At 39.9% G+C, this 11,646-nt stretch overlaps 1 protein-coding gene across 1 annotated transcript; it reads right to left on the bottom strand.

The window, feature by feature from the left end:
- Positions 1-5,406: 5,406 nt before the first annotated feature.
- LOC103175729 (tetraspanin-10) lies at positions 5,407-7,134 on the bottom strand. The gene is made up of 2 exons (XM_007888902.2): positions 6,527-7,134; positions 5,407-5,747 (listed from the first exon to the last, which is right to left on the bottom strand). The coding sequence occupies exons 1-2, from the start codon at positions 7,132-7,134 to the stop codon at positions 5,441-5,443; spliced, it is 915 nt and encodes a 304-aa protein (XP_007887093.1). The 3' UTR covers positions 5,407-5,440.
- Between the last annotated feature and the right edge of the window lie 4,512 nt (positions 7,135-11,646).

The following is an 11,646-nucleotide window of genomic DNA, read 5'->3' as shown; positions in this document are numbered from 1 at the left end:
CCAGCGGTCAGAAGCTGTTATAAAATCTGGACCATAGATTCTACATTTCTTAAACAATATCAACTGCACAAAAGGGGAGATGAGAGGAGCCTGAGAACTGATGCAATCATGTAGTACCACAGCTCAGTGATGGCATGCGTGAGTAAGTTCCACCTGATGGATTTATCATCCAGTTTAATGCAGTGGTATAATCATTTTGTGGTGAATTATTGTTTCAATCAGTTTGAAGATTCCATGGCTCCAAATATTTGTACCAACATAATTTGATGTCAATCTAGCTCTGTCTGCCATCTTCGTGTGTGATGTATTTTGCATTTAGAAACTCAGGAATAATGAATGTGTTGAATTATATTGTAGGTCAGTGCAGGTAAGAGTGTTTTGTTGAAGCCTGGCACCTGAAGAGGAAGGTTAGCTCTATGAAGATCAAATCTTTCCACTATCACCTCTGTGTGAGTTATTGGTTTCCCATGGGTTTACAGCAACAACAAAATTACATTTATAGAGAGCCTTTCATGTCGGGAGGACATCTCAAAGCACTGATGGCTTACCATCAATTATTGGGTTTACCATCAATTATGCATTGTTCCTCATCATATACACTATAAAACATTCCATTACTTCAGTGATACAAGTTAAACAAAGAGCAACGATGGTTCGAATAAAATGAAAGAAAAAAATGGAGGTTGGAGGATGAAGGAAAACAGACACAAATTTTGATAGTATTAGTGCATCTGTGAATAATCAGCTGTTTTCAATGCCACTGTACTGGTAATCAGTTGTGTGCTTGCCTTGCTGATCCTATAATCTGTCTGGTGCTCAAGCAATCAGCTAACTCTCAGAAACACAATACAATACAAATTTACCTTTACATAGCGCCTTTCAAATCAAGAGGTAAAGTGCTTTGGCCTGTCACGTTTTCTCTCCTAGTGCAGGGGACTAGTGTTGAAATGAAAATATGCGAAACACTTGTTTGAATAAATTACACTGAGGTTCTACATGTTGGATGGCCTTATTCTGAATTGCAGGCGGGATTTAGATAATGAAAAAGAGAACTTGGAATTTTATAGTCTTTATCAAATTGAAACATCTCAAAAACCCTTTACAGTTAATCATTGTACTGAGCAAAATATTGAATAGTAATTATAATGTTTCCAATATGTTTTATATGTATATATTAATACCAGTATAAAAGCTAGCACTGCTGAGTTCTGTACCTCCTGCCTCTAACATCTTCAATGATAAAGTGCTCTGCTAGTTCTTCCTATATCAGGAATTAGTTTGGGTGGATGTTAAACATCCTGCGACATGTTTGAAAAGAGAATGGAGTTTCTCTAGGTGTCCTGACCCCAACTCCCCCAGATAAAATTGATCATTCACTTCATGGATGTTTGTGGGACATTGCTGTGCAAAATTTGGCAGCTCTGTTTACCTACACATACACAGTCAATACACTTTACAGTAAATCTTGTGAAGCACTTTGCAACATTTTGACAAAGTGATAAAGCGCTATAACAAATACAAGGATTACTTGGAATTATTATTATTACACAGAAACCTTCACATTTCTTGTGTACAATCGATAGCGTTCTCTTGACTTTTGTAACAAACTTAAAAAAAACACGTTTCATCCTTTAGCATGATTTTATTGAATTTGATTGTCACTAATTGCACACTAATTATACACAAGCTATTCTGAGCAAAGAAAGTTCTCTGGCAGTTGCTGCTCTCCTGGTGATGATTTAATGTGTTCATGGCTTTAAGGAGTGGTTTGTATGTGTGTTGGCGGTTGTGGTGGGGAGTAAATCCAGCTAAACAGCCTCATGCACTAAAGCTATTGGATTAAGCACAAACGGTGTTTAAACTCACAGCTGATATCCTTGATAACAATCTGCTTTGTAAAAACCATAATTGCGTATACCTATCACGCAAACCAAAGTAAGAGAATTAAATGCTGTAAAAGTTAAATATCCCTGGCCATTGATGCATGCTGTTTATTGGCTAAAACCGTATATCCATAGTCCATCGACAATGTTAATTTAAAGGTCAAAAGATTTGAATTCATAAGGGTCATTCGAATTGATGTAAATACCCAAGAGGATATTTTGTGTGCAAGATCGTCCTGAGAAGGAATTTAAAGGATTAACCAACCAATATTATTGGTTTGTAAAAATTATTGTTAGTAAAATGCCACAAGAGGTTGTGACCTCTGTTAGAGCAGTCAGGAACTAAGAGAGAATCTCACAAAAGCTCCTTATGGAACAGTGTTTTAATGCCTCAAATGTAGTCTGGGTTATGTAAAGGTTAACAGTGGGATTTGCCTTTCAGTTACTGTCCAATCCTGGATGCCAATAGCCAACACTGACACCTTTATGAATTTGATAATTTTTATTATGTTTCTTACATGGTATTTATCACTTTCCTGCAATTCAATCTTTTTTTCAGGTGTTCAGTGCTCTGAGACCCTATCTTGTGTGAAGAGAACTATATAAGTGCTGGTCGTCGTTGTTGAACAGGGCAAATATAACAGAACTGAGCAAACATAAATATAAAATATCAAGATGTAATCTCCACGCACTGTTTCAAAAATAAATAAGGTATTTGGGTGGCAACCAGATGCTTTGTCATTCATTTAGGGCCCTGGAGATAAAGACAATTTAGAAGGATAAGCCAAGCACAACTGTCCGTTACTCTTTATGGTAAATTGTCAAACTGGAATCTAACGCAAGAAAGTCAAACCTCTGTGCGTTGCAGACTTGCAACAGAAGCAGTTTTGAAACTGTTAAACATGTCCTGTGTTTAAAACCTTTCTTTATTCCTTTAGTACTGAATGAGCGTCCGAGGAAGTATCATGAAGTTATAAATATTGAATGATTTCCCATTACATCTACCGATAAAAATGAATGTATCCTTTCCCCCACTTTGTCTTGGCCAACTATTTATAACAGCCTCATATTTAATTGAAATAGTACACTTTGTCCAAGTGCACTGTAAATATAAGTGTATTATGTTGGACGTGTGAAGTGAGAGCTAACATTGGAAGATAACTTTTTTAATGGACTTTTGACATTAATTACTATCTAGCTCCTTGGTTCATATTTACATAGGGCCATTTACATAGTGATCTGTTTATTCTAATATATCTGTAAAAAAGATCCTCAGTGTATATCCGTATCCAGGAGGTTTTGGATAACTGTTAGTCTATCATAAAGTAGTGAGCTCACGATCAAAGCTCGGATCACCAGTTCATCTGAATTACTGGCCTAAGATTTCATGATTATTTCTCACGCCCATGATGCAGGAACAAAGTGACCAATTGCCAGCCAACCCTCGCCCCCATTCATCCCACTATCACTGCCCACACTTTCTGTCAATAAGTACAGTTCATTTATATTCTGCTGCAGTCCCAGAGGATTTTGCTTCATTCATAAAACAGTACTGTAGTAACAAACTCTTTTGTCATAGGCTTTACTTTCATTTGCTTGTAAAATAAATGATTGTACAAAATATCACAAAAGCAGCAAATACTGTTAAGAATTTTAAAACAATGTTAAAATGGAATTATCCTCCACTATTTCCCCCTCCCACCCCATTGTAAATGAATGGGGAAAAATCCCCCTCCTCATGGATCTGAGTTTAGTATCATATCCGTTTGGTGACAGATCAAATTTTTGGGCTACTGTATGCCACTGCTTTAAGCCAAACATCAAATAAATAGTATCCCATCTGGGGTGTGCTTCTTGCTGAGTGTGGAAGGTGATATTTGAAGGCAACACTAGTTATTTTCTCAACAGATTACTGCTGTATCTCTCCCTCAATCTCTCCACCTTGGCCCCCCTCCTTGCCCTCTTTAGATCACGACTGAAGTCCTTCGTCTTCGACGGTGCTTACAGTCATCTCCTTTTCCCCCCGGTTCGGTTAGGGGTCAGGCTCCGCCACTGTTAAGCCTAGACATGGTCCGCGTGAAGCTCACTAGGTAAATGCAAGTTGTTCTTATTGTATGACTCAGGACTCATGGCAAAGAATTCTGACTGCGGGTAAATTATTGATCGCACCAATTCATGCTGCAAGACAACAAAGGACATGAGCAGCAAAAAAGCAGTTTCTCTTTAAGTAAAGCATTATGTTGTCTGTGGTTAATATATTTTTCCTTTACAACCTCCATTTTCACATATCCTATTTGAGCTTACATGTGTTCCTGCAAATATCTTGCACCAAAGATTAAAATAATCTAATTGTATGTACAATTTTGATAAAACCAATATAAAAATATTGCCTCAATAAGTAGCAGTTGCTCATTAAAATATTTTCTATTAAAGATGTCAATTTTTTTAATATAACCTTCCATCTTTTTGGGTTTGTGTTTTGTATTTCTTTCTTTCCTGGAGGCTTGCTAGACAGGAACCGGAGATAAATTGAGACAAACCTTCAGCCAGTCATTGACAGTTGTGCTTAATCAGCTGAGTAGGAAATCTGAAACACTTTGTCTTCTTCAATGATTCATCTACTAAATCTAACTGTTGCTTATTGTTTGCTTTGCTCCCGTTTGCCACATAGGCCTGTAGCATTGGATTAAACCTGAAGCATTGCCATTTGGAACATCACCTGGTTGTGGCAGCATGAGAAACGTTGCGTGATTTTAAAATAAAAATTCTCAATCTGATTAATGGAGCTTCAGGAGCTGTAAAATCACATGACTGTTTAAGGTTATTAGTAGGAATACTGACCTCAAGTCACCCACACTCATGTGTAAGTAGCTCCACCTCACTCTCATACAGCCAGCTGTTGAAACCTAAAGTCGTTGCACCAGCTTTCACAAAAACACCAATCCCACAAATAGCTTGTTTGTTATGTGTTGAAATCTGATGGTAGATGAACTTTAAATAATAGCTTCCTCTGGACATTGTAGTATAGATTAGGCGAAATCTGTAATTTTAATTACAAATGCCCTATTCACCTATATCATCTTATTTAGTGACAAAATGGCATCCATCTTTTAAAAAAATGCCAAATAAAAGTAAAATATCATATATACAGTAAAGTATACATACAATAGAATGGAAAGGATAACCAGCAGTTGTTAGTTTCCATGTGCTCTGGATTTATATGCCTTTGTAACCCATTCCCATTAATTTATCCTAGTTTTAAAAATATTTTAGATTTCAGGGCAATAAAACAAAATGTGGATCTTGATTACACCCGATTCTTACTAATAATATAATAATTATAATCTTTGCATTTGATATGGTGCTTTATTAACGTCTTTGAGTTATCTCAAAGCGCTTCACAGAAAATACAGTAAAGTGAATTGACTGTATATTTTGTGGGCATAACTAACTAGAAGCATTTTGGAAACATTTTGTAGATTCAATCTATTGTGCTCCTTACGAAAAGTCCCTCTCATCAGTTTTTGGTGATCTGATAAAGAATACTTTCCTTTGTGCTACCAATGCGCCTTGATTAGTTCGATGTCACTCAACACCTTGGTGGCAAAAATGAGTCCAAGCACTTGAGTCACCATGAGGATAACAGCAATGGCACCAATGGAACCCATGTTACTGTTAAGCCAGCTAGTGAGGCGTGACATACACCCGCGGAGATAGATATAATTTTGGGCTGCCACTTCCTCCATATGTAAAGTGCCAAAGCCACACTGAGAGTTCCTAACGGTGCCATTTTCTTGGGGGTTGATGCAACAGGAAGCAGGCGCTCCACAAGCGTGGACACCGGGGGAGCTGCAGTTGAAGTACCTGCAAAAGAATACAACGCAAATCTCAGCAGCTTAGAAGTGTGATGCAGTTTCCCTTTTAAAAGGCGCAGTATTTTGTATTTTTCTTCAGCGCATGATCACTTCTAAATGGGGTTGTTTTTTTTTCCCCCCATGGAGGGAGTGGATGCGTGGGTGGGGGAAGGAAGAGTTGGGATCCTGTGCTCCTGTGAAATATGTCCCCTTGTGGCTAAGATGGGGACTGATATCATTGCATACCGTGGTTTAAATTTATTGGGACTTAAATTTATCAGATTCACTGGTGTCACCAAAGGTCCCTCTCGCACGTAACTGGCATCTCCACCACTCCACTACTTCAAATGCACACAAGGTTAAACGTCACTGGAGACAAACCATGTACGCTGCGACTTTCAAAAACTTGGCACTATGTTTCTGGGTGAGGGGAGAGGGAGGGTAAGATTTATTGTCCGCAAATCCCAGAGGTCAAATTCACTGCTTGAATTCAATGGTTCACGCCAATCAAATACCCAAAGTAACTTCACAGCACTTAACTTCTTCTGTTAAGAGGAAATGAGTTTGTGTTGTTTTGTAGCCTGAACTATACAACAACAACTTGCATTTATATAATACCCTTCACTCGGGTTTCGGAGCACTTCACAGCAATATTATTGGACCCCGAGATGGAAAGGGAGGGAAAGTGACCAAAGGCACAGTCGGAGAGGAAAGTCTACAGGTGTGAACTATAGTATCTAGAACGCAGAAGAGCTTTGTGTTGCACAACTCGCTGTGTTATCTACTCACATGTTGAGCTCCCAATCGTGGTAGGACTCGACGCCGCAGCACTTTAGTCCTTCCTGGATCTCGTTCATAATGAACCTGAGATCTGGATCATCCTGGTACCTCTTGACAGCCAGGATCATCCCATTCTCCAGGTATTGTCCTATCCTGTCTCTGAGGGCGTAGACCGCGATCCCACCCACCACCTCCACTGTCACAAAGATGATGATGCCGAGGGTGAAGAACTTCAGCAAACACTCGTTCTCCCTCAGAGCGCCAGTGCAACCCGAGAAAGACATGATGCTGACCACAAGCCCCAAAGACACGAACACCAGCATGGGGTCTGTGCTCAGGTTGTTGATGGTGTCCAGGACCAGAGACTCCTTGTCTATGAGTCCCCATACCCCGACCCCAAGCATCAGACAGCCCACGACTGTGAAGGCGAAGTTAAAGAGGAACATTACGTGCTTGATGCAACAGTTGACCTGGTTGACTTCATGATGATGATGATGATGATGATGCTGCTGCTGGTGTTGGTGGCAATGTCTGGGGTCGGTCCTCTGTTGGCGACTGTGCTCTGGCCTCAGGTCGCTGTCCATTTCAGCACCGTCCGCAGCACAGCGATTGCACATAACTGATAACATGGCATTATTGTGGAGTCTGTCTTCCTGCTGTGGGCAAAGGATGGGTGGGAAAGGGTGGGGTGGGGTGGGAAAGGGTGGGGTGGGGTGGGTGGGAAGGGAGGAAATTGGGATAAGTTAGAGGAAGGGGGGAGAGGGGGGGGAGGAAAAAGACAGAGTAATACTGTATTGAAATATCAGACTTCTTAGAGAGAAAGATGCACAGATGTTTATCACTGGGAGAGACAGAGGGAACAGACAGACTGAGAATGTGATGGTACAGGCAGAGCTATTCACCAGCCAACACTGCAGGCATCAGGCACTCCACATCTCTCTCTCTCTCTCTCTCTCTGTACTTCTCAAAATCTGAAAAAAAAACATTACCTGGATAAAAAGTGGTCGGTGAACGTGCAGCCTTGAGTCCTGTAAGGCACCACCAGAGAAACGCACTGAGCAATGAAGCATCTCCCAATTGGCATTGTTTTCCTGAATTCACAAAGCTACTGAACACCTGCGAGCAATATGCAATGTGTCCCACATTCACAAACTCTCTCTCTCTATCTCTCTCTATCTCTCTCACACACACACACATTCAATTCACACAGTCACATGTACAGACAGTGCCACTCACACCCACACACACACACTAAAAAAAATGCACATTTACACCCATTTGCTGGCTCTCACATACACTGTCTCTCACTGATCAGGATTCTCTCTCTCTCTCTCACACATACACACATGTCCACATTCACTCTCACTGTGTGCCACACCCCGTCAGGATCAGGATATTGCGTGGATTCATATTTAAATCATGCCTTTTAATTACCAAACATAACTTTGTGGCAGGAGTGCTCAATGTGTTATCACCCCCAGGTCAGTTTCAGAGTAAAATTGTGACCCCATCCAGTGGTCAAAAAATATACATAGTTCAATTGTAAATATTCACTTGTTGGTGAGTCTGAAACAAGAGGGTTTAAATAGAATTTAGCCAGTAGCGGATCGAAAGGGAGCTTAGATAGAAGCTTATTTACGCAGAGGGTGGTGAGAATCACTGCCAAAAAAGGAAATCGTGTGGAAATCACTGCCAAAAAGGCAGTGAGTTGGACCAGAAAGGATCAGCATATTTAGTTGGTTTGAACGGCCTGTTTCCTTGCCGCAATATTATTTTCTTGCTTCCATTCTGTGTATTATAACTCAAGTCTCCTCGCTCCACTACCCACTGACTGCAACTGATTCAGAACTCCGCCACCCATATTCTCACCCACACTAAACTCTGGTACTTCCATCACACCAGTCCTCACCAGGCTCCACTGGCTCCCTATCACAGAATGGATTGATTTCAAGATCCTCTCACTCGTCTACAAATCCCTTCACCGCCCTGGCAGCTCCCGACATTTCTAACTTGCTTTCTCCTTACTCTGCTACCCGCTGCCTCTGCTCGGCTGCCTCCTGCTTGACCCTCGTCTCTCTGCTCCACCATCAGTGGCCGCACTTTCAGCCACTATGCCTTGAAACTCTTTCCCCCAGTCCCTCCACCTTGCCCCTCCTTTAGATCATGACTGAAAACCTTCCTCTTCAGCTGTGCTTATAGGCATCTACTCCCCTCCCCACCGACTCAGCATCAGGCTCCGCGACTGTTAAAAGCTAAGAGACATTGCCCTGTGTACAGGGCGCTATATATGTGTAAGTTATTGTTGTTGTTGCATTCTGGCACATACTCATCCACCTGTGTGAAGGCACACATATTCATGCGTGGATATGCATCCACATGCCTGTGCATGTTTTATTCTGCTTAATTACAATAAATCCTGCGAAGCTCTTTGAGGCATCATCCCAACATGAAAGGCCTTATATCAAAGCAAGGATTTTTATTATCGATGCACACATGTGCATGCATGTGAAGAGGAAATCCAATTATAATGCCAGGGCTGATTGGAAATGTATTATTTCATTAAAACTATTTGTGTGTGGGTGTAGGTTGGTGGCTGGATAATGGAAGAGAATAACATTGCCCTAAAGCATTGAAACTAATGCTCTCACATTTAGTATATTAATTTTCAATGTTGCCTGGTGGACAGATCAGATCTCATCCCATGACTACTTTAGTGTGTGATTTACATCATTCAAAGCTGAAAGTTGTTTGATTCAGACAAGCTCAAAGATGATTTATTTTAGTTTACAAACTGCACACATACAAATCCAAATTCTTTATTCAATTCTTTCATCAGATCACAATTATAGAAATAATTTCTAATTTGCAGGATTTTAATTGAGTAGTGCAATTAACAGAGCGTAACATAAGATGACACCAGGGATGACTTAGAGGTGAGGGAGCTGTTGACTGAAGCAAGAACTTTATTATCTGCAATAAAATATTATTTAAAGAAACACAAAGAGATGCAGAAATTCTGATCAAAGATACATTTCTTATGCTTCTGAAAATCCTGTTTTTATTGAAAGAGAATGTCTATACTCAGCTCATTACTTGCAAAGTTTGTGTACCAAGCGACTTCTTTCATTTAGCTCTTTTGATTGATTTTAATGAGACGTAATGAAAGACTCGGATAGAGGGACAGTAATTGTGATAATTAAAAGCTTATTTTAAAAGTAATTCAAGCATATTTTCCTGTTTTACAAAGCAACGAGTCTCTTTCATGTTAATAATGACATAAAAACATTGCCTGTTCAAGTTCTGATTATGCTTTTTCAAGTTACCAATTATGATTATTTTTTACCTTGAATATCAGAGGCCTCAGTTCTTCCATTTCTTTCTTCTTAATGAAATTAAAACCTTGGAATATCTTCAAGAGACTCTTCCCCATGGTTTGAGTCAGATTGCAGTGAACTCGAATAAAGTTACACACAGAACAGGCAGTGGTGCTGCTTTGAACTTCGTGTTTCTCACTGAGCGGAACAAGAAAAATAAGAGAATTGTGTAAATCGCAGCCTTTGCCATGAATTCCTGACATTCCTCGATCATGTGAGAGTCACGGGTAAGGAATTAGAGAGGACCAACCAACCTCAATGTTTTCTGAAAGACAGTACCCCTTTTGTAGATACCGGTATTCTATGCTCCACTGAACAATGATTCAAAGGTTCATTTACAAGGCAGATTCTCTGAAGTGACCTGATTTCATAAATGTAAAGAAACTATCATTTTCAAGAAACTGCCATCCTACCTGTCAGGGCTTTGACACACAGGTCGAGGGTTTGCCTTTCAGCTCCAGGCCTCAATAATGAACCAAAATAGGCTGCGCAGTGCCTTGAATTCCTGCCTGGTTACAGCACACTTTTTTCTGGACCTTGAAAGGTTTAAGCATTGAACGAAAAGACGAGGATTCAAACCCACAACCTTCTGATCTCAGGTCCAATGAACACATAGCTTTTTTTTAAAAAAAGGGGGCATTGTGACATTATTGTACATGTGTTATCATAGAATCTTGATGAGTGTGAGATGTAATATAACCAACATATCATGTGAGGTTTCCTAATTTTGGTATGAAAAAGATGATCTGTAATAAACAATGGCTGCTCACTGGTGGAAAATGATTCGAATCAATTGTATAATTGTACTGATCAATGGTAAAAACAGCAAGGCCAGAAGAGCATGTTTAATGGAAAAGAAAAACTTCCCTGCTCCGGCAGAATTATTGGCCATTTTACACTCACATAAACAGGCAGATGGGATCTCAGTTTAACTCCTCATGCAAAAGTAAATGACTTTTACCAGCCCGCAATAGTCCATTACTGTACTGGAAGGTCGTTGAAAACCAATTAGGAGCTCCAGCCCTGATGTGGGGCATGAACCCACAAACATTTGACTCAGAGAGAATTTTTTTTACCAACTGAGCAAAATTGACACTGCTGGAAATTTCCACCGGTCCATATTTGTGGAATGAATAAACAGAGAAACTCAACAGCTAACGCAACTCTTCTATGAACCCATGGATAAAAACCTGAATGTCTAAATTCCACGTATCATGTGCAGATCAAATCAAGTGGCAAATGATGTCAAGGAATCTAATGGAGAAGGACAAATGAGAAGTTTAATTCTTCCTGAGTACTATTCACATGACTTGGTCATCAACCACAGCCTACAAATTATAGAAAGCCCATTGTTAGTAACTGATGAGTTCCCTTTAGCTGTGAATGGGAACAGCAGTAAGTTAAAGTGCTAGTTGCATCCAGAGCCTAACCTTAACCACAAACGGTGGTGAGAATATAATAATAATAATCCTAGCATTTAATGTAGCTCCTTACCATGTTGTTGAGACGTCTCAAAGCGCTTCCCAGAATATACTGTAAAGTGAATTGACTGTATATTTTGTGGGTGAAATGCAGCAGCCAATTGCGCATTAGGGTTAGGGTTGTGGATTGAAGTGACCAAATTAGATTTATTATTTTTTTCTATGAATTCAGACTGAGATGTGGAGGACATTGTGAATAACATTGTATGAATTCAAATCACTCGGGGTCATTTAAAAACTTTTTTTTTCATCTCTGGTTCCCGATAATGCCGCC

The sequence above is a fragment of the Callorhinchus milii genome, unplaced genomic scaffold (genome assembly GCF_018977255.1).
Source record: "Callorhinchus milii isolate IMCB2004 unplaced genomic scaffold, IMCB_Cmil_1.0 Scaffold20, whole genome shotgun sequence".
Taxonomy (NCBI): Eukaryota; Metazoa; Chordata; class Chondrichthyes; order Chimaeriformes; family Callorhinchidae; genus Callorhinchus; species Callorhinchus milii.
This window is presented reverse-complemented; position numbering and strand designations above follow the sequence as displayed.

Excerpts from the sequence above, each read along its gene's own strand:
- LOC103175729 (XM_007888902.2), bottom strand. The coding sequence starts at position 7,134 with ATGTGCAATCGCTGTGCTGCGGACGGTGCTGAAATGGACAGCGACCTG. Across the intron at positions 5,748-6,526 it reads CACGATTGGGAGCTCAACAT|GTACTTCAACTGCAGCTCCC; the intron begins GTGAGTAGATAA and ends ATTCTTTTGCAG.